Consider the following 26,608-nt stretch of genomic DNA (forward strand, 5'->3'; position numbering starts at 1 on the left):
TTTTTGATTGCACATGCGCGAAGAATGCACTTTCAAGTGACGCAACTCGATACCTAAAACTGGCTGTCGCTATCTTTGCGCCATCTTTCGAGTATTCTCAAATCATTGGCTGAAAACGTATTTGATTGGCCGCAAGCTTTGACGCAACAATTTAATAAATGCGGATGCAGCATTACTTCTCTAGACTAAAATACAACGAAATTTTCAAAATTGAAAATTATAAAATAGTAAAAAAATAAAATATGGAATTACATGCAACACATTATATAACAATTAATGGAATAAGCAATATATCGAAAGTAACATTTCATATATTACGCAATAATTTCGATTTAACAAAAAAAGTGAAAAATCTTTTAAGAAATCTTTTAAGAATATTCGATAAATTATATGCGAATGATCTTCGAAGTAATTTTTTTGGTATCTAATGTTGCGTACAAATATTTATATTTAATAAATATATATATATATATATATATATATATATATATATCCCACACACACACGCATTTATTTCTTATATATTTCTTTTATACGATATTTCGTAAGCGTGATAAAAGAATAATTAACATGTTACGATCGAAGAAATCTATTTACCAGACTTTTATTCGTCATAAAACGATTATGCAACGATATCGAGATTAGAGGAAGGAAATATTCAAGGACATCATGTTTAATACGAGATATTTAGAGATTTCGATTCATAGTTTCGAGACGGTGTAGTTTCGTTGTTTAAAACTGATATCTCGGTAAGTCTAAATTTTTCTTTTTCGATACCATAAGATTACAGAAAAGTGTATCTTTTGTGCTAATTAATTTCAGTTGATCATGAAGTTGAAGATTACAAGAATAATTTTATTTAAAGCTATTGATATTATAAAATTTTTATTTATCATGTACAAAAATTTCAATATTATAGACGAAAAAAAATCTCTTATAATGAATTAATTGTACACTCTTGCCGAATAAAATTAATTTTGAATAAAAAAAAGACCTTACATATGATTGCCCACACACATGAATATAAATAAAATTAATTTAAAAAATGATATACGACTTGTCATATAAAAACTCTTGCCTATAAAGTCTCGATGCAAATGTCGAATCCAAAATATAACCAGATAAAAACGCTGTATATTTTCGAAATAATTAGTCGAAATGTAAGAATTATCAAGTTTTCGTTATTTTTTTTCTCTATCGAAGATTCATGTAAAACACCGAAACATCGCGGCATCGAGAGCAAAGTATCGATGCGATATCGCTGGCTATCCCTACCAGAGAGATTTCTGGGTGGTGGATGCTCGCGAATGGCCGACCCCCGTCGTTGTTTCTGTCAATCAAGCGCGCTGTCAATCGCCATCGGAATACGAGAAAACCATGTAAATGTTCGTCGGGAGCCGTGACGAGACGTGCGCGAAGACGATCTGACGTGTGGCGGTCCCCGGTGAAACACGCGCCGGAGACGGGACTCGCGTGCAGCACGCAACACGCGGCTGTCACCGCGGACGATCCGGGGCCACGGGGGGGGGGAGGAGACTCACGCCGCGAGAAGGTGATCCGCGGGCATTTTTCGTCGGGAATAACCGAGAGTGGGACATCGAGGGCGCGAGGGCGAAATAAAGCGGGCGATACGGAATATTGTCATCGCCTGAAATACGTCCGGGTATCGCGGAAACGATCGACGGGCGTATTCACGGTGATGCCATCGTCGCGAATTTATTTCCTCGTCGCGCGATTCGTTTGGCTCTCGTTCTAATGGGTCGCGCTGATGCGACACGAGGGTGACACGCAGAGCTGAGAGCGCAGCGCGAGAAAGGAGAGACGGAGAAACTTTTCCCCATAACACGGTCGTTTCTCCTCTGAAAGAAACTCTGCTTTCCACAGAGACACAGAGATTAAAAAATTCCGCTGTAAAACGCACAGAGCCACTTGTGTTCCTGAGGGGAAGTCGTAGTCTTGTACGTGTTTACTGTCATTGTATCAGAGCAATATTTGTAAATATGGTCTTTCCAAGTTCTCAATAGAATGTATAAAGTTGTCCTTCACACATAAGTGAAACTTGAAATAATTCAGATAAGCGTATACACAGAGGGGATTCCTACTCGAAACTTGTCTTGAGTAATCATTGAAAGATTATGTCTTATCTACCTGCCCATCAAGATATATTGAATAATTTTTCTTAATGATAAATACTCTTAGGAATCTCAGAAAAAACAAAAAAGAAGACTGCTTAAATTATAATGAATTAATCTTTAAATATTGTTAGTTGTAAAAGTAGAACAATGGATATTGACATTGCAGACTTAGTTATGGAGGATAGCATGAGTGTAAAATCCATGGAATCAGTGGCGACAAGCGATGAATATGAATTTGTGAATGAAAAAGGTACCAGCAAGCAGCAACAAGCTCTCTTGGAACCACCTATGTTAAAAATCGCCAATAACGGTAATTTGGAGGATTTGCAAAATAATCTCCGCGAGGTATGTATAAATTTATCAGAGAGATAATCTATATCTTAATACAGTGATTATAAATCCATGCCAGATAAATGCTAAATTACATTTTACATACCTATATCTTCTTTATCTGTAGATTTTAACAGAGGACTCAAAGATGGAGAGTAGTGAATTTAGAATGACAGGTGGTGGACAACAAAATCAGGAAAAAACAAAGAGAGTAGGCCATAGCAAATTTTATGAAGTTAGTCCTTGTGTTATTGCACCAGAGAAACAGGATATTATGAAACCTGAAGATTATCTTGAGGAAGGTAAACAAAATTTATATATATATATATATATATATATACATATATATATATATAAGGATATTTACTGCAAAAATGTATATGAACATGATATAATAATGATAAATTTCCAATTTAAATATTTTTGTTTATGATCCAGAATTAAATACATTATCACATGTTCAACAAGAATGTACTATTTTCAATGGTGTTACTTATCTGGGAGCAGCTGCAATAAATGCGCCAAAATCAGAGTGTGAAATACAACGCAACATGAGTATATTAAATGCAGAGCAGTCTTTGAATTTAGGAATAAAAGTTTCCGTCTCAGTACCCAGTAGTTCGCAAGGTTCAGTTATGTAAGAATACTTATATCTGTAACAAGTATATAAAAAATCAGATTAACATAATTACTTGGATGATATAATAAATTAATTTATATTCGAATTTTTCAGTTTATATGATGCCGCGACACAACAAGCTATTGCACGTTACGAAGTACAACGCATTTTATTTTATGCACGTGGTGAGAGTATTGGTTCATGCTCGGCATGCTTTGCTTTCACGTGGTCACACGGGGACACTTTAGAATCTGCCATTTATCAATGCCATGTATTTCGCTGTGACATACCCGAAGCGGTACGTTTTTATCTTATAGATATATATAAAAGATTATACCTTCTTATCATAGTTTCTCTTTTTTAAATTTTATCCAAATTAATTATACATTCGTGTATATAATTGCGCATAAATGCAAACAAGATAAATATATATAAATCATAATAGTATTATTTACAACTAATATTTGTTAATATCTTGTGATCATTATATAATGTTAATATATATAAGATAATATATAATTTTATTCTCTTAATTATTTTATTTAGGTTGGACAAGTATCAGCCTGCTTTTCAAAAGCATTTCACAGAATACCACGTTCAATGACGAGTTCATTGACAGGTAGTGATTTCAATGGTTTTAATGCTGGTAGTGAAAAAGTTAATTCTAGAGTATTCATTTTTGAAGTCACTATGGAAATAAAAGAAGAAGATGGAAAGGGTACTTATAGCACAGTCCCTAAAGATAGAAATTGTTTCAAATTAAGAAGCAATGTGGCAAAGCAAGTTTGTTTGAGCATCCAGCAAGTGTCCAGTAAAGAAGGTGGCATTACGCTTGAGGTTGAAAGATGTTTTGGAGTACTTGTTAGTCCTGGGCGAAATGTTAAGCATAGCGATATGCGACTACTCGAGATGGTAAAGAGAGATTCACACCAGCAAGTTAATTTTATGTCTATAATCAGCTCAGATGTTCGCAATATTACAACAATTTTACAGCAAGTTAATACTGGACCAATAATGCAAGACAAACAGTGCTATAATATTTGTGGACGTTGGGATCCTGCAGATCCTGCTTTGGAAACTCTCAATATAGAAACTCCCAGAGAGGGCAAAATTTTCATGACTGTTGCCGTTGATCTCGTTATAAGAGATATTCGAGAACCAGTAAGATTTGTAATAGAAACACCAGTCAAAGTGTTTCCACAAAATGAGAGATTTTGGTATTTTAACAAAAGAAATCTCGTGCAACAATTTTATCTTAATTCCAAAGAGGTAAGCTATTTATTTTATATTCTTAGGAAAAATTACTTATCACTAAAAATATTTATCTAATTGTTTACACATATTGAAAGTTATTTTCCACAATTACATATATTAATTTCTTTTGTAAAAGGTAATTTCTGGAGATGGTACAGAAATACATTACGAAGTACAAAGTATAGAAACATCTGGTGAATTAGATAGAAACAGATTAAATTTGGCTCTGAATCTGGCATCTTTAATCAGATCACCCTCTTTGACAAGTATCGACACACTTACACCTAAGGAAGAAATAGATTCAGGTAATAAATTAAATTACAGAAAAATTGACTTGCTAATTTAATAATATAAAATATATTTGCTAATATTTCAATATGTGTAGATGGAGATGAACCCATGTTAAGCGGCACAGGCGAAGTTTCTAAAGACTGCTCAGCAGATGAATTGGCAAGCTGGGCTGAAGTTTTAGATAGCTGGCAAGTTAACGAACAACGTCCAAAACTTCTTATAAAACTCACAAAACAAGGAATTCCTGAAGCTTTACGCGGCGAAGTTTGGCAACGTTTGAGTAATTGTGACAATTCGCAAGAAATGATGGACAAATACAGGATGTTGATTACAAAAGTGAGTAATTACCTTTCAAATAATAAAAAATATTTAGTACTCTTTCTTTGCAATATAACAAATTTTAATAATAAATATATAGGAAAGCAGCTGTGAGAGTGTAATTTTAAGAGATATTAATAGAACATTTCCGGCCCATGACTTCTTTAAAGAAACAGGTGGTTTAGGTCAAGATTCTTTATACAGAATAAGTAAAGCATATGCCGTTCATGATGAAGAAGTTGGATATTGTCAAGGTCTTAGTTTCTTAGTTGCTAGTCTGTTATTGCATGTAAGTAATTGTTATAAAGTTTGATAAATAATTATGAATAATAATACAATTTTCTACAGATAATATATTGTAACAATGTGGAATATTTATAGACTAAAATAAATTCAGATATTTCTTTTATTATATTTTATTATATTTTAGATGCCCGAGGAACAAGCGTTTTGTGTTCTTGTTAAATTAATGTACGACTATGGTCTGCGAGATTTATACAAGGATAGATTTGACAACCTTTACATGCGATTTTACCAATTAAATCGTTTGATAGAAGTAAGTTGATAAGTTAGTTGGTAAATTTATTACGTTTGTTTCATAATAAATTATGCTAGTGAACTCATGATACATTTTTTTTGCAATTGACTTTCAGGATCAATTACCGGAACTTTATAAGCACTTCTGTGATCGCGGCGTAGAAACGCACATGTTCGCCGCACAATGGTTTCTAACTCTCTTTACTGCTAGATTTCCATTATATCTTGTCTTTCATATCTTGGATGTATTTCTTTTACAAGGACTTGACACATTATTCCAAGTTGCGCTTGCTTTATTAATGGTAAGCTGTTATAAGCGGACTTTATAAAATTATTATTTATAATAGTATAATATATAAATTATTATGAATCAATTAAGTTGATATAAGACTCTAATTTTCTTATATTTTTAACTTCTAACTTTTATAACTTTTATATATATTTATGTATGTATGTGGAAAAAGTAATGAAGTAATTTAATATTTTTAGCTGTGTAAAAAGGAGTTATTACAATTAGATTTTGAAAGTATATTGAAATACTTTCGGGTACATTTACCAAAACGTTGCCGAAACGAAGAAGTGGCACGCTACGTTATGAAGTTAGCTTGTTCAGTAACATTAAAGAAGTTGAAGAAATATGAAGCAGAATTTATGACATTGAAAGGTAATTTCATATTCTACGTTTGAGCTGCACACACAACTCCCGGTTTACCTTTAAACCCGATGTCCATCATTTCACTAGAGGACATATACCATGTACATGCATGTATGGTTGAGTGATTATTGCCTGTTGGTTGTGAATTTTTTTAATTTTTTATTTTTTCATGGATAACAGCTTCAGGCACAAACATTATATTCATATATATATGTACCATTTAAAGATTAAAAGTAAAATATCTTTGCACATATCAAGGCGATTATTGCTCATAAAAATTATACGTAAAACATGAGTTCTTCGGCTGTGCTACAAGACGTATATAATAAAATATTTTTTTATTTGTAATAGAGCTTAGAGGTCCTTTTTTTAAATTAAAAAATCAAACATAGTCTAATCAAATAAATAAATAAATATATATATATATATATATATATATATATATATATATATATATATGTATGTATGTATGTATGCATATATATAATTAATATATATTATTATAATATATTAAATAAAAAAAAGATATAAGATAACATCACATGCGTGTATATATTTAACATGATTATACTTTTTTAATCAAAGTATTAAATATGCTTCTAGTCTGAAAAGAATATAGCTAATATATAATTTAGTAAATAGTATTAATAAATATTTTATAATAACCTTTACACATATACACAGCTCTCTATAAAAAAGTTTAAAAATGCAAAATGGACATTTCACAATTATTTTATGATCAGGTGATGGTTTCACTTGTCTGTATTTTTTTTAAATCATTGCAATGTGGTGATAATTAATACATCATCAATTATTCTCAAAATAAAAAGTTTATTGAAAAAAAAGAGAAAAAAAGAGAATGTGGAATTGTTTTTCCTTTCTTGGACGACACTATATTATTTAAATTCTTAAAATATAATAAAATTTAAACACACATTATATATATACATGTGTGTGTATGTATTATGTACGTATATAATATATTGAACTTTTATTTCATTATATTTTTTAATCTAAAATTCAAGAGTTTCTCACAATTCTAATTTATATCTCTATTTATATAAATTTTAATTTATATATGTAATATTTAATTTATATATGTATAAATAATCTTATTACAAATATATAAATCTATTTACTCTATCCATTTATCATAGAATAATAGTTCACAATTCATGATGCAAAATGCATTATTCAATGCATCTGTTAATATACTGTGTGCAACATAATCTTTTAATTGATAAATCAAATGATTTAATTAATAGATTTATCAATTAAAAGATTGTTATTAGTCGCTTAATGTTCGTTTGTCGAATTGTTATATACATAGTCTACTGTTATCTTCATTAATATTTTATTATGAAACTTATAAATTTTATTAAAAATGTATAAACACACATTCTCTAATGATATTATAAAATTTGCTTAAATGCATACAAGTGAAATTACATAAAAATATTAAAACCGTCTATAATGATTTATATTACACTTTTTAAATTTCATTGATTAAATGAGGAAATTGATCAAAATTATAATTTTCATGATACAAAATTATCAAATTACAGAATTGTCATATTGTATTTTTTATGCTTCTATAACAAAATATGTATCTTAGTGCGTGCTGTGTACATTAATAAGATTTCATGTGTCAATTTTAAAGTTTAATTTTTTTGTGAAATATTTATTTTTCGAAAAGGTTTCTAAAAAAATTGATCTTACGTTTGTTATTCAAGCCCATGCTTATCAGCTATAGCGCTTGTGTATACGATCTTGTATTGCTTTTTATTTATAGATTATTTATTATTGCTTATATAAAATAAATCGTCTCAGAATATTCTAATTTTAGTTTTGTGAATTACCTATTTTATCCAATGATATCCTATTCCTGTATCTAATAAACGTCTGCACCTCCTCTATCTTTGTATGTTTTTTCTCGCTATATATTTGGGTATGCATGGGCGCAAATGATATTATCTCAGCCACTTGTTTTTTGCTGTACTAATTATACTTCCTTCACATCTATAGAAGTAGTGTAGTGTTATAATATATCTACAACAGCGTTAAATGAGTACAATTAACAAAAAAAAATAAATAAAATAAAATAGAGTAAAACAAAATTATTTCAAAATATTTTTTTTATAATTAAGGGAATTATATTAATTATATATATATATATATATATATATATATATATATATATATATATGTTTGTGTGTGTGTGTGTATAAAATATGTAGACTATGAAGTTATTATCTATGCATATTGATCCTATACGAAGTTGTTGAAGTGTAAATTGATAAGCAGTAACATAATTATCAACTGACTAATCAGACAGGAATTTTCATATGTGCTGACATATTGAAGATATAGATTTTATATGTATATATATTGAATTGAATTTTAAAATTTGGATCTACGGATTTTATAGCGTATACATGAAAAATTTTTTAAAGTTAAAAAAAATTTTTTTTTAAATTTTTTATCAAAAAATATAAAGAATTATTATTATCACACAGAATATAATTTACAATAATTAGAGTAATGTTTCGTTTGTTTTTAATGCTTTAAAATTATATACAAAAAATAAAGTTCCAAGGATATTTTTAGAACAAATTTACTTTTACAATATTCTAATATATCAAATATTGTATTATTGATAAGTATCTTGATTGTCAGTTATTGTTGCTTGTCAAGGAGAGATATAAGATAAAAAGATATCCAATATCAGCTGCCAGCAGTTTAAATTTGACCATAACGCATTCTTTACAGCAGTATATAGTAAAATCGGCTGCTCGTGCAAACGAGATATCGTATATCTGTCAGTACGTTCCGGACTATCTGTTTTCAACAAATCAGTCGTGCAAACATGAGCTGTGCAACGAAAGAACAAAGTAAAAATAATAAGCGTGTTTATGTAATGTTCAGGTGTCCAGTGTTCGAAAATTGCTTCGTATTACGTTTACCTGCGTATATCAAATATAAGATAAAGAAATAATACGTACTTAAAAAGATATGTTTATGATATATATGAGGCACATCCAAAAGGACACCTGAGGCAAACAAAATGAACAGAATATAAACAGAAATGATATAAAATTGTCAAAAAATTTATGCAAGAATAAAGTCATATTTAAAGAATAATTATAATGTAATAATTGTAAGATGTAGTTATACATTCGTGAGGATGATTTTGGAAATTTATAATTATAATAAGATGAAAAATTTTTAAAGATTCACAGTTATAATCTGCATATAATCTGCATATTTTGAAAATTTTCTCTAAAAAAATTATGTTTGTTATTTGTATAGAGGCACAAGAAAATGCTGACGAGTACAGTAATGAGGTGGAACAATTGCGCGGTACAGTGGCCAGAAATGAAGAGGAGAAGCAAAGATTGGAAGCGGAACTGTTGCAAATTAAAGAGATGTTACAACGTGAGGTGGCTCGGGCAGACGCCGAAAGTCGTAGAAGCAACGTCATTATAGCCGAGTACAAGCAGGTATTTGTATGAAACATTATTATATCCACGCCATGCGATTTCAAATTTTACATAGAACTGCAAGAGACGCGTATTTTTATTATTTCAGATCTGTCAGCGTTTGGAGGACGATTACAATGCGGCAAAGACAACGTTAAGCGAATTACGCGTACGTGATTTAATTTGCGCGATTAATGTTGTGTATCAAGTACTGCGTACAGAAATAAAATAATTGATATTGTTTCAGGCGAAGGTTTCAAAATGCGAAAAATGCAGAACATGTATAATGGACTCGTCGAATATCTTAGCGGATATCGCGCATCCCTTGGAGAATCGTATAGATCCTATGCTTCATAGAGTACAGGAAAGGGTGCGCGAATTAGAGCTGGAACTAGCGCAGACCAAGTTGGCTCACGTCGAGGCCGAGTGTCGGAATCAGGTGACGGGATTATAAATATATAGTATATATACATATATATTTTTTTTACGTAATACTAATTTTTCGAAGTCGCAAGATACAGAAAATCTTAATACGAATCGCTTTTTGTCGACAGGATCTGACGCATCAATTGCACGCTACTGCCTCCGAACTGCAAGCCGCACGAAACAGCTGGCCGTGGTTCAGTAAAACCTTATCCAGCATAAAGGAAGCAGCGAACAAGAGGGAGGTCCTGGGAGCACCACCGACTGCGCTGAGAGATCTGAGACGCGATAGCGCACCCGGAGGCGATTTGCACCACCTGATACATTCTCGAGGCCGAGACACGCGGGACAGTCTCAAGGAAGTTGTGTGATGCAGTAAGTATTTCCTTAAAGTAGAAAGAATAATTTTTATAGCAAAATTAAAATATTTAAAATAAGAGCACAATATTTACTAAGTACAGTCGCATGAATGAGGAGCTCTTTTTATATGTATTATTCAAGTTTTAAGAAGATATTTTATAGAAATAATCCACGTTTTATTGATGTTGCAATTTTAATATTCTTCCTTCCCTTCTCTTTTTGCATGAATGATACTTGACTTCATATCCTATTCATTAAGTTTTTACTAATACTTTTGCTACGCAGACAAAATGCCAATAGAAGAGGAAGAATACGTACATTTTGGAGTCAAATGTGTCAAGCACAAATACGTGAACACGACGTATATTCGTAATTACATGTGTAAGACTTAATCTGTTCAGTCGATGATGTAATTCTTTGTCACGCTCTTCGCCATATCTCGCACGTCGAAGTGCTTTTCATCAGGCAGCCCAATTTATATATTATTAATTATTATATGTTGAAATTTTGTTACATTTTTGTTCTTTAAAAGTAGACTACTAATTTCTGTGATCCTTCTGTTTCAATACTCTACGAGTATAAAAACGCTTACATTAATATTATTTTATTTTATTTTTTTCTTCTTATTTAGCATATATAAAGCCGTACGTGAGCTCTCTATGCTGGATAAAAATATAAAAAAAAATTACATATATAATATCTCGCTACTATACGCGGGTATAACAATCAATTTACAGCCAAAAGAATCACATTACGTACGCAAACATACGGTAAATTATTTATAATATTAAAAAATACAAAATAAGTAATATATGCCGCGTTTTGTATGAACTAGTCTAAGAATGAAAGGGAGACAATGTAGAAACCTTTACTGTGTATATATACAATGCATTCAAGTAACACAGATGCGTGATTGCAGATATATACAGTATAAATCAAGATTTATATCGCGTTAAACAACAGCCAAGATTTGTTTCGTTTATTTTTTTTCGTTAATTAATTTTACTCGGATTAACGTAACATTCCAAAATAGTGTGGATGCGTTTTCTTCCATTACTGATTTTTTTATTATTAAGTCAGCTATTTTCTGCAATGATTTCAGTTCTGCTAACGAAGTGACGATAATATATACGTATAATTATGACACTTTAATTGATTCACAATTAGTGTTAGATTTGATATTTAAAGAGATTTCACTTTGCTTTAGTTTTATATATATTTTCGTTACCGATAAACGTGTGCGAAGCGTATTAGTATTTTATCACTCGTTCCATAAGGAGACATTAATTACAAATATATAAATATAGCAAAATAGATTATGCATGTAAAAAATACAAATAGATGCGAGATACTCAGAAATTTTAGTTGCAACTTGCATTTTGTTTTGATAAAATCTGTAGCAAGAGACAAACACTATTAAAAGCCATAGATCTTGTGGCATTAAGGCACTACTTAAAAGCGCAATTCTATCAAATATATGTAATTTTGTCTAGTATCATAAGTGTATTTCAATAATAAATTTGTTATATACTCCTATAGCACATTCTTGACTATCAAACTTAGCTTTGTAACTCGTGCTGTTCAAATATAGTATATATTTATTTATACACATTTGCACTTAAAAAATAAACTGTTATGCAAATATTACAAAAATTTTCCGTATATTATAATTATAACAAGCATATTCATTTGTGCCATTAAGTTGTATGTCAGAGTTTATTTGAAGCACCGATTCATGTTTATTTAATTTCGCGATTAAAAGAAGAATTTATTAAAATGATAAAATGAAGGAATAATGCGTACACGATTGCAAGCAAAGTTTATGGTCACGTTTAACTTGTGTTCTAGCGAATAATCAATTATATCAACCAAAAAATGAAAGATTTTATTTCTGTAAATATTATAAACAGTCGAAATGGTCTATTAACAGAATTATGTAAAATTGTAGGCTAACTTTATGCATAAACCATATACATACACATTGTATACCCTGTAATTTCATTCCACTATTATTGAAAGGAAGATATCACACGTTTCCATGTAAAATATTTAATATTAAGGAGTTCGTAACTTTTATGCCATACAATATGTACATGCTTTTCTGTATTAGGTCAAAATATATTGAGGACATTATATCTACTCAGATTTTATATCGATTTTATTTGCCCAAAGCACAATTGCGAACATAATTATATGCAGTCTCAGTCTTAGGGATAGGAAGTTTTAAGGAAATTATAGTCAAACAATCACAAAAGAACTAAATATTCATAACATATCACACATTTGTGATAATAATGTATCAGATATCACATATATATGTTACTCTTATCGAAACTTAACATATCTATGAACTTTCGTAAATTACATTAAGAGCTAAAATACTACATTGGAAACTTGATTATATTGACATTTCGTTAAGAATTAATGGAAACTTCGTAGAACCGTAAGAAAATATATATATACACATATATATGTATGTATATGTATGTCGATATGTAATGTATATATATGTTAAAAGATCAAAATATCTCTGATATTTTGACTATTAACAAGAATGTTTGATTTTTCAATGAAATAGAGAAGCTGACATTTCCAGATACTTATAAAGCTGCAATTTAAAAATCTTCTTGCAGTCTGTTCCTTAAGTCTGTGAAAAATGACTAACATAAAACAACAATGTTTGATTTATAATATAAAAATAGAAATTATAAATTATACTTGGTAACATGGGAAAAATACATATTTTTACTTGATAATCAGATTTGCCTTAACGTTACATAAAATACTACATAGGTTTAAAATGTTATCAAATAATGCTATGTATATAAAAATAAAAAATTTGCCATTAGAAATAAATAAGTAGGTAGTTATATATTAACATATAATTAAAATTTAGATTTAAATAAAATAAAAAATTATTGTTTTACTTATATCAAATATTCTATTCTAAAATGTAAATTTTTTTATCAGATATCAAATGTAATCAAGAATGTTCTCCAATATATATAATTTTATCTTCCAAGCCTATAGATTTCCAAGTCTGCAGACTTTGTTGGGAACATCAAAGAATGATATGTACGATTGTAATACCTTAATTATATCACACGCATCACATCCTTTTCGCCCCAGCAAGAAAAGTGTTTTATTTTTTGTCATTTCCATTTTATATGTCGCTCTCATTCTCGGACGAACTGCTATCAAAACCTTCGTCACGACCCATGTAATTAGCATCATCTAGTAATATAAATATTGTAAATATATCTTTCCCCCGTGCAAACAGTGCAAAGATAAGAAAGACTTAGTTACCTGCTACTTCATCTTCGGGATTCCTCAAATTTTGTCTATCAAGTGGATTTGCCATATCCAATAATCTCAATAACCATATGGGAAATCCGTTTTGCATTACGTAAATATCGTTTTCATTCTCGAGATCATTTTCCAGTACATCGATTAATGGTTGCAAGTTTTCAATATCATTAGCATCCACAGCTATCATATTGTTACCCTCATCATCCCTGTTATTGTTTGCCAAATCACCATTTTCTACCTCGATTGGTTCCAAAATGCCGAGTCTTGGCGCTTCTGCAACGCTCGGTGATTCAGAATCTGGTATATGATCTTGACCTATACTGGACAAATCATATTCTGGTGTTATATCTTGCACGGATGCTGAATTTGGATATCCAGAATCCATAATTTCGGGAGACCAACTGTTTGGAGGGGTTTCAAATGGAGAAACTGATTTAGCTTCAATATTTACTAATCCAACGATATTCGATGCATTTACATCTTTGCTTGTACCAACAATTTCATCATTTTTTTTTAATACTGCAAATTGAACATTATTTGCATCTTTATTACTGCTACTAGATACAAGTCTATCATTTTCTAAAACACTAGTTTTTTTGGCACATTCAGTTGAAGAGTATTCGCTATTGTTCTGCGATTTCAAACTCGACAATTCTTTAGGCGGATTTAAGCTCTTTTCTCTTACATTCGACTGTGCGAAATCGTTAATCACATTTTCTTGATGCAGCTTTGTACCATTATCATTTGTTTTTGTTAATGTACAACACATGTCTTCTTCTTTGTTAATGTTCTCATTGTTCAATGACAAGCTGTGGTGTGCGTCTACATTTTGTATATCATCCGCGAAATCGGATTCATGATTGATTGCAACGTTCTTTTCTATAAATTTTTCATCAATATCTTGCATTGATTCTTTGGTAGATTCTTTATTCTCTAAATACAAATGTTTCTGTGCGTTATTGCTAATGAGATATAAGTCTGTATTATTTTTTGAAGAATTGGTAATATCATCACTTAAAGAACTAGCGCATAATTTAACTGTTTCTGTAGAAGTACTGCTACTAGATTTCTGACTAATATCATTTAATGAACTACTATCATCAGTATTCAATACAGTTTTCTTAATTGTTTTTTCTATAGATGATAAGATGTTCCTATTTACTACAGGCATTAGTTCTTTCAATTCGTGACAGCTTTGTTCAACGATATTGGTAGATATTTTTGTAGGACCTTTAGGTGAACTTGTAAATCTTGGTTGATTATTAACACTACTACTACAAACTTTTAATGGTATCATATCTGTCATATCATTATTTTCACAAACTTGATTCTTAACTAAAATCACTTGTTCAAGATTACAACTATTGTTTACCTTAGGATAACTTGAGAATTTATGTTTTGAAGAATTTATTTTACTTTTCTGTATCAATGTACAATCCTTTTCCAAAGAATTTTTTTTAAATGGCAAGGAAAAAATGTTCTCTGCAATAGATTCATCTACATCCGCATTTGTTATTTCAGATTGGTGAAAAGTATCGTTTAATGAAATTTGATGCAATTTATCGCACGATCCGTTTTGATAATTAGTGCTATAATTATGCAAAGAATTGTTCGATTCGCCAGAACTGAATAAAAGTAGTTCTGGCGATGTCGATGAACGCGAGACAGACATATATGGTTGGAAATTGAACATTTTTTGTACTTGTAATTCTGAAGTTGTTAAATTTATATCACTATTTTGTGATAAAACTGATTTTATTGTTGTATTGTCGGCTGATGAGTCTTTTAATATTAAATTACTGTCATTGAATATTGTCGAGGATGTGTCAAAAACTGATGGCACATCGGCATTATTCATTTTAGCTTCGCCATCTATTTCTATCTCATTTAAAGAAAGAGAAGTTGAATTACTTGGAAGTTCTCGTTCAGTATATACTAAAGAGTCTGTAATATTGCTAATCTTTGAGTGCCTAGTAACATCATTGTTGCTGGTTACATGCGATACTTCAGGTGGGTGATATTCTGATAAGAAATTTTCACCATCAAATAAATAACTATTTTCTTGAATAATAGAACGATTTTCGGGTATAATAATGCTGAGTTGTTCATTCCAGTTTTCAATATATGAATTTCGTTCAGTTAAACCTTGTTCATCTGCATTTGCAAATATGTTACTTACTGATTCATCTTCATAGTTGAATTCTTTTATATTTTCTTCATTTATCGAATCAGTATTATCCATATGAAAATTTTCATCTTCAGCTTCATAATCAGAAGAACAACAATCAATTTTTACTATTGGTCCATCTTCTCCATCTTTGATAATCCAATTTGCATCTGTTAAGACTTTTCTCAATGTTTCTATTGTTACATTGAAATTTTTTTCTTGCAAATAAGGTAATATATTACTCAGAATTACTTCATCTCGATTCTCCTGAAAGAAGGCTAATGTGGTGATATGATACGTTGCTTCATGCAATAATTTCTCTTCATCAGAACGAGTGTCAACATATACAGGATAATCATATCTAGCCACTGTCTTAAATAATCCATCTACTCCTATTATTTTATTGCATTCTTCTATTAATGATTGTTGGTGAAATACTGCCATTTGTGAGCATCCACCTAAGTCTTCAGTGCCTGCAGGTCCTTTACAAATTTCATGAAATGTCACAACATAAGATGGATATCTTGCCACAATGTCTTGTGCCCTGTTGATAAAATAATAGTGAACATTTCATTTTTTATAAGTTTCACAAAATCCAAATAAGCTTTATTTACCATTCTTGAAATTGTTTCCTTGTCCATTCAAACTTATGGTCTGGATGTCTGTAGCCTGAGAAGTTTGGAAATAATACATTGAAATCTGCATTTGGGGTAGTTACTATTGCTACTTTTGGCATAATATATTCAAAAATATTAGAAGGCAGGTCCATTAATGTCTCTGGATACAAATGCTCAATTCTAGAATTTTAAGAAATAGAAATATTTTTATAAAAAATAAGAAAGTTATATAAGTATGTATTTTAATATCTTTTAATATCAAATAAAAGCACAATTAAGATAAAATAACTCTATAAAGTCTGTATGTTATCTTAATTCATACAATACAACATACAATTCAATGCAAATTACAGCATCCGCTTGTTTCAATTTTTGATCATTATGTGTTACACTTCCTTCACATAATTCAATGACAAGTGGCGTTTGTCGACAACATACATATTCCATGAGATATGGTTCTGCTCTTTCTTTGTTATATTCTAAAATTTCTCTATCAATGTCAACGCAAAGTATCTCTTCCACTTCTTGTATGTTTTTTAAATAACGTAGAAAACTCATTTGTGAACATCCAAAATCGACAACCTATTAACAAATATTCAAAATTACAGTTATTATCTAAGAAAAGATAGTGAAATTAATACACACTAAAAGTCACGATTTTTCATATTTTGTTTACCAAATGATGAATGTTAGTGATCCATTAATGCAAACTTATTAAATCCAGTAATTAAATGATAAGTAAAAAAATTTGTGCAATCATATTAACAGTTATATGTCCTTCAGGTTTCATATCTATAACTATATATTTACATATAATAGTGTATTAATACCTTTCGTATTTTTCCGCTGTACACGGGATCAGTAAGTATGTTTTGCACGGCGTTGTATCTTTGTATATACGCCGGCGGATTGAATTTCATCGGCTCTACCTCGTGACATTTCGACGCCAGAGATTTCTCATCGTCGTCGTACGAATTATCGCTGAACATTTCGTAGGTTTGCTGGTCGAACGAAGATTTCTCTGACTCCTTCGCGGCATCGCACAAGCTTCTCAGCTTCTTGACGCGATAGTTTTTATATATATATTGACCGAGCAAATAAAACACGTGAAACAGCACGATAATCATGTCTGTGTAAGATGGTGTAGACAGACTTTTTGCAATTTTTTCTCACTGCACCACAAATTCACATCGCTTTCTGCGCGAATGTACGTGCAACCGACATGGACCATGAATCCCGCAGCGTGGCCAGTGATACACAATCTCACCGGCGCGAACCCTCGTGCGCATGTGAGGGATAATCAGGGATGTCACTGTGCACGTGACCGATCTTTACAGCTCGTGCTTATTAGACACAGAGGGAATCGGAGAGTTCTTGCATCTATATAAATTTTCTATTGTTTTTTGCCAATATTTGCGTTAAAAGAATGTTAAACGATATATTGAATACTACTAATCTTACATATAAAGTGTCTCAATAATAAGGAATTAAACTTTAAAAATTAATTTACTTTTATTAGTATTATTTTCAGTTAAAAATATTATATAAATAAACGATGTTTTGAAAATAAATTCAAAACATTTAGAAAAAATTGTTTTCTTAATCATTTTTGGACAACAAATAAATAAATAATATGAATATATTATTTCTTTTATATTTAATATTGATAGAATACATTAAGGAAATACGAAAAACACTGTATATATCTTTAAAAAATAATATTAATTAAAATATTTATTTTTTACATACCAATGTTTGGAAACATCAATATTTAGAAGAATATAAACAGCATTTAAGTTTTCTTTTTTGCTCTCAGTGTATCTACTTCTATTACTCATGATTATTAAAATATTGTTTAAGAAACAATTTAAAAAAAAAATAAATATTAAAAAACATTTTTAAGGATTTAAAAATGATTTTTCGGAAAGAATTTTTTGTGAAAGAATTTTTTAAAAAATTTTTTGAAATGTGTGCTTTTTTAGAAATATAGTATAAATGATTTTCATTTTCATAATATATAATATGAGTATTCATGAAATCCAAGCCATAGAAGTATTGAGTCAAAATTTAAAAATAAGCGGGAATTGACGAAGAATAGTGGACCAATCAAAACTGCATATTTCATGTCGTAATTCTTAAACTATAAAATCTCTAGAAATGAATCTCCTGAAAATTTTGAAGTGTTAAATTAACCAATTAAAACAAAGGAATTATTGCTATTTTCGTTCCAATTGGTCGAAATAAAACGAAATTTTAATCAAACTAAGTGCATTCAGTTGTATAAAAGGAGATTGTGATGTCCTTCTTTACATTATACATATATAAATAAATATTTATATATATAAATATTTAACGAATTAAGCGAACGAATGCATTCCGATTCATCTTTTCGTTTGGTATATATAAATATTTAATTCACTATTCGACAGATGGCGTTCCGACTCGCTTTTTTATTCGATATATATAAATATTATACTTAAGTGTGAGTCTAGGAAACAGATTTCGGATATTCACTGTAAGTCAGCCGCTCCTCGGGCGATCGGGACGAGATTTAAACGGTAGTGCCGCGAAATGGTGTAGAATTTTATGCAAAAAGAACGAAATCGCTATCGCGTCCGGAAGTCGAGATATAAATTGGCAGTTTTTCGCCTGCGCGCGGACGGTCGAAATCGTGCACGACGCCGCGCATGTTGCCTGTCTCTCTCGCGCGATGTTCACTGTAACGCGGCGAGTAAAATGGCACGCCGAATGTTCGATTAATTCGTTAAATATTTATATATACCGAACGAAAAAGCGAATCAGAATGTAATCGTTCGATTAATTGATTAAATACTTATATATATCGAACGAAAAGATGAATCGGAATGCATTCGTTCGATTAATTCGTTAAATATTTATATATACAAATATTTAACGAATTAATCGAACGAATGCATTCCGATTCATCTTTTCGTTCGATATATATAAGTATTTAATCAATTAATCGAACGATTACATTTTGGTTCGCTTTTTCGTTCGGTATATATAAATATTTAACGAATTAATCGAACATTCGGCGTGCCATTTTACTCGCCGCGTTACAGTGAATATCGCGCGAGAGAGGCAGGCAACATGCGCGGCGTCGTGCACGATTTCGACCGTCCGCGCGCAGGCGAAAAACGGCCAATTTATATCTCGACTTCCGGACGCGATAGCGATTTCGTTCTTTTTGCATAAAATTCTACACCATTTCGCGGCACTACCGTTTAAATCTCGTCCCGATCGCCCGAGGAGCGGCTGACTTATAGTGAATATCCGAAATCTGCTTCTTGGACTCACACTTAAGTGTAATATGTATATATACTCTTTGCGTGTTCGAATTGCATTTCATATTTTTCGCGACTCTGTTACCGTCATTTAAAGTTAATTTCGCAAGAAATTATGGCGAGTGTATTTTATATAAAGTACTTGTACATATTCGTCGTAATTCATCGTATGTATTGTGTACAAACGCCAACGACGCGATGTCAGTATCCTTCATCTCTTTCTGTGTCATGTGATGTGAATGGATTGAAATTCTCTTCGCATATTTTGCATCGTTATTTTCTCACCAAGTGCGATTACTGCGTGATTATAATCAAGTATGTACATATTTTATTAATTTATAATTAATTCTACGTTGATAGTATATTTTATTCTAGTAATTTCATTACTAGAATATTTTTTAATTATTTCTATGATGATTTGCTAATTACATTCTAAAACTCAAAATTTTTATATTCGTACAATCGATTATAATTCTATAATCTTTGGCATAATCTTTATATTTATATTTTTTTCAAATTATATCTTTTTATTTATTTTTTCATATTTTTAAAAAATATTTATATATAATTATTAAAAATTATTTGTTATCTTATTATAATATAATAAATTGAATTTGTATTACATACAATTAAATCTAAACTAAATGCCTATTATTGAAACAAATCATTTTAGAAAGAACACTTTCCAATTATTTTAGACAAATCATTTTCTAATTATCCTTTAAGTAATATGATAGTTATTGAAACTACATTTACTGAAGATTTTTAATGATATCTTGCGTTTAATTTTTTTAAAATTTATTTTATTACTAATGATATTTCACAGGAAATGATTGGAAAGATGGGATTGACAATAAATTATATATTGCTCAATATATTCCATCGACATAATTTATATTTGGGAGATTGAATAATAATTAAAATAATTGCGTGACAGAATATTAATAGCAGTCTACTCATTTTCTAGTAAAGCGACAGTATACACGTTACATAATTTTATATAAATTAAAATAATTGTCGATTTCTTTTTTTTCTATACTTGGACACCATTGCACGTGTATACCTACATGGTGATAAAAGCCGATGTGACATTTAATTTCACATCATTTGTCTGCGCACCTCAAAGATTTCATCTCTCTTGCATCAGTAAACAGATGCAATAATACATTATACTTTGACATATATTTTATATATTTCATATATTTATACATATATATTTATATATATTTTTTCATATTCTTTCTGTCATATGCATCTATAATATGCGTGCAACTATATTATGCACGAGATCTCTCAATGACTGTTAATCAGTCTAACAGGAACATAAAATTCAATACAATATTATTATTACAATTTATTTTAATAATATAAGTCTATCTATATAATTATATTGTAGAATTTATATCTTTAGTCAAACGCATATACAATACACACATTACATCCCACACATTATATTCACATCTTCAATTATTTACAAAAGTATTGCCGTAGAGGCATCCGTTCTCTTTCTTTTTTTTATATTGCAAAAATATGGATTGTCGATAGCTTTCTTATATATGTCTGTTGGAAAAGCCAAATAGAGATGCATTGAAAGTGGAGAATTTGCAAATCACAAGCGATTTGTGTATAACTAATATTTTCGAGCGTACTTTCTTATTTTATGAAAAGAAAATGCACATACGTGTAACAATATTATTATAAATAGTGTGATTATAAAGACTTATATGTTTTATAAATTGTTGCTTTTCGGCCTTTATACTCGCGTGCGAGACAACACACACACACACACACCACACATCAGAGTTTATATTTAATATAAAATTATACATGTTTTTATGAATTTTATACAATAGAATATACTAAATTTTATATAAAATTTTGTTTTGATAAGGATACAGGAGTGTTTTTAAATTATGTATATATTTTTTAATACTTTTTTTATGATTTATTGAAATTTTTAAAAATAAAATCTATATATAAGTTTCCAATAGTCAAGCAATTACATTTTAATTGCAGATGTAGGCTTTTTGGATCAATCTAAAGCACATTAGATAGAAACTTTTATATTTTGCAGAAGTTTTACTAAAAATATTGAATATTTCGCTTCACACAATCTGATTATCATGTTTGCTTAAGGTAAATATCAAGATAAAAGTTATATATATCCTCATTTGCTTGTAGAAAGATAGACATAGAAAATAACATCTGTTTAAGTAGATTAACAAGAACATTAGATTTGTATAGTATATATGTTTCTAGCTGCATATATTTTGTATAATATTTTAAAAAATGGGCCTAATTCATTCATATATGCCACTGCTTAATATTTATCAGGATAAATTTACCCATAATTTGTTCAAATTAAAAGTGTCAATTAATTTGATTGTTTGCATCTTGACCCTGTTTGATGGAGAAATCAATATAATATTTCTAAACAAATTTTTTAAATAAATAGGGAAAAGTTTATTATAGTTCTTTAAATTTTTAATAGTAAAACGTGACGTAATACATTTGCTGATCAAGGATATAATAGTAATTAACAAAGTACCATTAAATGGTAAAAATTGTATCTTATTTTGATATCATGAAGCATATTCAAAGAAATATATGTCTCGCATTTTCAAATTGATAGTAACTTTTCCACTATGCAAAGATATATTTAATTAGTAAATTCAAATCTCTTTCTTAAAATTTAGGCCGCTTAAAGTATTTCTTGTTTGACTTTCGAGGAATAAATATAAGTTGTAAAGAAAATAATTAAAAATGTTTCCTTGAAAATTCATCTACAGACAAATGTCACGTTTTATGTTAACCCATAAGCACCATGGTGGAGTCATACATGATTCTAAAATTCTTAATTTTGAGATTATTTGCTTTTTATCATAACATAATACATCTGATATTATCTTCATCTTATTTGTTCATTTTTCGATTCAAAAATAAAAAATTTGTTAGCAATTGTTTGATCATATAAAACTACATACATACATATACATTAAATATTCTTAAAAATATTCCGTGTTATGGGAAATTTTGTATATATGTAAATCCACAAATAATTCATATAAATATTTACACAATATCATAATATTAAAAATTTTCACCATGGCACTTAAGTGTTAATTATTTTTTTGCAAGATAAATTCTTCCTAAACTACGCCTTTGTATACAATAAAATCATATCACAAGTCTCGAATCGTACATCTCTGACCTAAGTGCATAATTAATGTGAAGAGATACTACAGTAAATATCACATGGAGCACAAAGATTTCATCAATTAAATACACCGTAGCGACTTTACAAAGTCCATTCCTTAATAATCGCATATATCTTATATTGATAAAATTAACCTTTAGGCATTACATATTTGACAGCATTATGCTCGTTCATAAAATAATAATTTATATACTTTCATATATCAAATAAGTAAGCTCAGGCATATGACTGATCCAGCGATATAGCTATTTTATTTCCTTTTTCGACCCAATTTCTAAGACGTCCTCTGAGTTCTTCAAGACTTTTCGATTTTGCTTTGTTTATCCTCTTGTACTTCACATCTTTTGGCTTTGTTACGGATCTGTGATTGCTCATTACCCTATTATATGTTACCTGAAAGCATAAGTAGAGATTGGTCTTTTGGCAACATTAATTTACACGTGCATGACAGTAGCATGATTTTCAAAACAACATAAAAATTAATATATCTAAAGTATCCCTTAAATCAAGATATCAATTTGTGTTATAAATTTTTAGATTATAATTCGTGCTCCATTTCAAAGATTATGATATTCCAATTTAAATACGTCACAACTATTTCTTGAAGAATGGAATTTTTCTTTATTCGCCGATCAGATTTCAAGTCGGTCGCTTTTACCTGGGCCTGCTGACTTTCATCTCTAGGTCTTTCGCTGGGTGGAGAATCCGCTTCTTGTGCCAGCCTCTCGAAACTACCATAAAGATCCTGAAGTCTTCCTTTACCGTTGCCCAAGTTTTTCGCTCTCCTATCTTCGTACTCTGAGTTTTCCGTCGACTCGGACGGATCCTGATTATTCTCGCTGTCGCCATCCTCCTCCACGGAATACACGGTTTCCAAGATTTCCGGTCTTCTAAGAAAACCGTTGCATCGTCGCATCGACGAATATTTATTTGACGGCTCCACCGCATCAGATACGGAACGGATCACAGTTACATCAGTGATATTAGATCGGAATCTATAGAATACAAAATCATAATTACGATATAAATAATTTATAATTCGTAAATTAAAATTTGAATAGAATTTTATTTTAATTTTATAAAAATAAATTAATAGAATTCCGTGTCGAATCTTTTATTGCACAAATTCTTTGTATGAAGTTAATTTTCACAATATTATAAATCATAGCATTATTTTCAATATTACATGAATTTCTATAATGAATAGAGATTATAATGCAGTCACACATATGAATAAATACATTTTTACAAATTCAAAACTTGTATTTCTTTAAAATAAAATTGAAATAATGTCTTTGCTTGATATTTTTTTCGTGCACTTATATTTAAAATTTCATCTGATTTATTCTAAATTTTTACATTCTTCCATTTTTTAAATCATTAGTTATATAATAATCATTATTTATATAATTTTTGTCGATTCAAAATTTTTATTTCTTTAAAATAAAATTGAAATCGTATCTTTGATATTTTTTCATGCACTTATATTTACAATTTCATCTGATTTATTTTAAATTTTGACATTCTTCCATTTTTTATATAATAAGCTCCTGTCGAGTCCACTTTGTATGGATGAAAACAAATATAATTGTATTTCTCAGAATTTATTATTAAAAAATATACCTCGGCGGAGCAGGATCGTCGGCGGTCTCTTCGAGCACCACGGCACTGTCGCTATCACCCAGACTGTCCAATCTGTCCAGGGCGTCGCAGGGTGGCGAATCTCTGGTACCTGTGCTCCTCTCCGCCAATCTGCTCTGCAATTGTCGAATTACCCTTTGTTGTCGTAGAATAATGGATTCTCGCTGACTTAGACAGGCTTCGATCTCCTTCTGCTTCCTGCAGAGTCTAGACTCGAACAGCAGAAGCTGCGATGACAACGTCCGCAGCTGTTCGGCCTTCTCTCGCGTCAGTCGGGCCACCAGGTCCTCCTATAAAATCGGTATTTCGGTAACACGTAAACGTCGATTGTGTGTCCATTTTTCGTATTAATCGCACGAATAAATAGCTTTTTACCATACAGACTATATCCGCATCGATAATTAATAAGAATAATTAATAACGATTGCATGGAAATGATTCGCAATGATCAGTCTTTCGCGCCATCGGATATGAAGCAGGTAATTAATTAGCGAGTGCAATCGCCGCCATTAGTATTTACTTAGCGTCGTTAATTAATTTCTTCGTGTACCATTCGATCGAGGTACCGTTCGAGCGATTATCGCTCATCGGAACTGGAGCATACGGTATATCGGAGATCGCATTTTTACCGAACATCCGTTCGTATCCGCGTAAACGCGTGTCTCGAGAGTGTCACTATTTGCTTTTTGCAGAATGCGCTACACTGACAGTACGCAAGTAGTGCGTTTCGTCTGTACTTGTCGTCAAAACTGCGTGTTTGCGCAATATGGCATGTATCCGACTATCGTTTTGCATGAACATCGCGCGTCATCTCTTCCTTCGTGTCTCTTCCTTCTGTCCTTTCCTCGGTAAAGAAGGGAGGGGGTACGAGTCCATTACTCTCGCTATTGTGCTAAATAGCACCGTAAGAAGACCAGGTGCTATTGCGCATCATATGCATTTCGCAGAATGAAAATAATTGAGATGTTTCGCCGATAAATTATACAATGTGAATGACCGGTTAATGCTTTAGAGGAGAGATTCTATGTTTATGAAAAAAGTAGAAAGCTAATACTACACAAAGATTATTTTTGACCTAAAAGAAAAGAAACTCTAATACATATTTTTTAATGTAATGTATGATGTGAAATCACTCTATTATATCCATCATCCACACTATATAATTAGAGGCTAATCGACTAATTGTCAAACATGTTTTCGTGTCGCCGTGTCGTAAAGATAAAAAAGGAGATTCGATCTATATTTTCCGCAAATTAAGAATATATATATATATATATCTTTCAATAAGATAATTAAATGCTCGACTGCTGTTATATAAAAAGTACCATTTGAAATAACAGAAAAATAAATTTTAAATTACCGCTTTAATTTATAACGAAAAATTAAAATTAAAAACTAAAATTAATAATAGGTACTGTCCGCATTAAAAAAATATTTTTACAATTGCACACGTAAATGCACATATAAATACATGTACTCAATAATACGATGCATCTCATATATAATAATAAATTATTATTAATTAATTAAATAGATTATTATTATTCTGAAGAAATAATTTTTTTAGTAAAAATGAATAGAGAAAAAATAGATATAAAAAAAGAAATTTGTTTTTTAAAATCACATTCTTTCATGCGCGGGTGCGCTACTCGTGCGTGGACGCATTAAAGTCCCCCCCGAGATGAATACATCACAACGTATTAATAGTTCCTCGTTTAGATTCGACAAAAGTACACGGAAAGTCGTTATCCATAATCTGCATCGGCCATTCCAGCCGGTACTTCCCCGCGCGACTAATGCCGGATAGCCTGAGAAAGAGGATCATTTCGTAGCAATTATTCCCCCGCGGATCTCTGGCGAATTTAGTGGGGGAGTCCTTTTTTTTTGCACAAAGCTACCTCGCGAACCGGGAATCGTCCCTAGTCACGCAAAGTCAGACGCGAAATCGTAG

The 26,608-nt window shown here is 30.5% G+C and overlaps 3 protein-coding genes across 8 annotated transcripts in view; 1 reads left to right on the top strand and 2 right to left on the bottom strand.

Annotated features, from left to right (window-relative positions):
• Positions 1–1,293: 1,293 nt before the first annotated feature.
• Positions 1,294–12,546, top strand: LOC105253321 (rab GTPase-activating protein 1-like). Of its 2 annotated transcripts, XM_011261284.3 has the most exons (18): positions 1,294–1,958; positions 2,302–2,480; positions 2,593–2,767; positions 2,904–3,102; positions 3,199–3,382; positions 3,631–3,996; positions 4,078–4,353; positions 4,475–4,643; positions 4,724–4,965; positions 5,048–5,236; positions 5,378–5,503; positions 5,601–5,786; positions 5,974–6,148; positions 9,449–9,639; positions 9,728–9,787; positions 9,866–10,057; positions 10,173–10,416; positions 10,687–12,546. In XM_011261284.3, the coding sequence occupies exons 2-17, from the start codon at positions 2,310–2,312 to the stop codon at positions 10,410–10,412; spliced, it is 3,141 nt and encodes a 1,046-aa protein (XP_011259586.1). In that variant the 5' UTR covers positions 1,294–1,958; positions 2,302–2,309; the 3' UTR covers positions 10,413–10,416; positions 10,687–12,546. The 2 variants fall into 2 exon arrangements, with proteins under 2 accessions (XP_011259586.1, XP_011259580.1); XM_011261278.3 differs by having other exon boundaries at positions 3,631–4,353.
• LOC105253332 lies at positions 10,255–17,770 on the bottom strand. 3 transcript variants are annotated; one of them, XM_011261306.2, is made up of 6 exons: positions 17,325–17,770; positions 16,829–17,076; positions 16,492–16,674; positions 13,708–16,421; positions 13,492–13,635; positions 10,255–10,427 (listed from the first exon to the last, which is right to left on the bottom strand). In XM_011261306.2, the coding sequence occupies exons 1-5, from the start codon at positions 17,619–17,621 to the stop codon at positions 13,565–13,567; spliced, it is 3,513 nt and encodes a 1,170-aa protein (XP_011259608.1). In that variant the 5' UTR covers positions 17,622–17,770; the 3' UTR covers positions 10,255–10,427; positions 13,492–13,564. The 3 variants fall into 3 exon arrangements, with proteins under 3 accessions (XP_011259608.1, XP_011259599.1, XP_025264447.1); XM_011261297.1 differs by lacking the exon at positions 10,255–10,427 and adding an exon at positions 12,542–13,048; XM_025408662.1 differs by lacking the exon at positions 10,255–10,427 and adding an exon at positions 12,542–13,061.
• Positions 17,771–22,880: 5,110 nt separating this feature from the next.
• The window catches only part of LOC105253298, a 132,317-nt gene continuing 128,589 nt past the window's right edge, over positions 22,881–26,608 (bottom strand). For all 3 annotated transcript variants that reach the window (XM_011261251.2, XM_011261261.3, XM_011261267.3), the window contains 3 exons: positions 24,640–24,947; positions 23,675–24,011; positions 22,881–23,409 (listed from right to left, as the gene is read on the bottom strand). In XM_011261251.2, coding sequence (XP_011259553.1) covers positions 23,233–23,409; positions 23,675–24,011; positions 24,640–24,947 — 822 coding nt within the window. In that variant the 3' untranslated portion in view covers positions 22,881–23,232. The remainder of the gene's footprint in view (positions 23,410–23,674; positions 24,012–24,639; positions 24,948–26,608) is intronic.

The sequence above is a fragment of the Camponotus floridanus genome, unplaced genomic scaffold, assembly GCF_003227725.1.
Source record: "Camponotus floridanus strain SB8 unplaced genomic scaffold, Cflo_v7.5 scaffold22, whole genome shotgun sequence".
NCBI lineage: Eukaryota > Metazoa > Arthropoda > Insecta > Hymenoptera > Formicidae > Camponotus > Camponotus floridanus.

Bases quoted from the DNA above. Each gene is read 5' to 3' on its own strand.
- LOC105253321 (XM_011261278.3), top strand. From the start codon at position 2,310: ATGGAGGATAGCATGAGTGTAAAATCCATGGAATCAGTGGCGACAAGC. The intron at 5,504-5,600 runs GTAAGTTGATAA...ATTGACTTTCAG, and splicing joins AATTAAATCGTTTGATAGAA to GATCAATTACCGGAACTTTA. The intron at 6,149-9,448 runs GTAATTTCATAT...TTATTTGTATAG, and splicing joins AGAATTTATGACATTGAAAG to AGGCACAAGAAAATGCTGAC.
- LOC105253332 (XM_011261306.2), bottom strand. From the start codon at position 17,621: ATGATTATCGTGCTGTTTCACGTGTTTTATTTGCTCGGTCAATATATA. The intron at 17,077-17,324 runs GTATTAATACAC...ATTTGTTAATAG, and splicing joins ACAGCGGAAAAATACGAAAG to GTTGTCGATTTTGGATGTTC. The intron at 16,422-16,491 runs GTAAATAAAGCT...TTTTATCAACAG, and splicing joins AGGAAACAATTTCAAGAATG to GGCACAAGACATTGTGGCAA.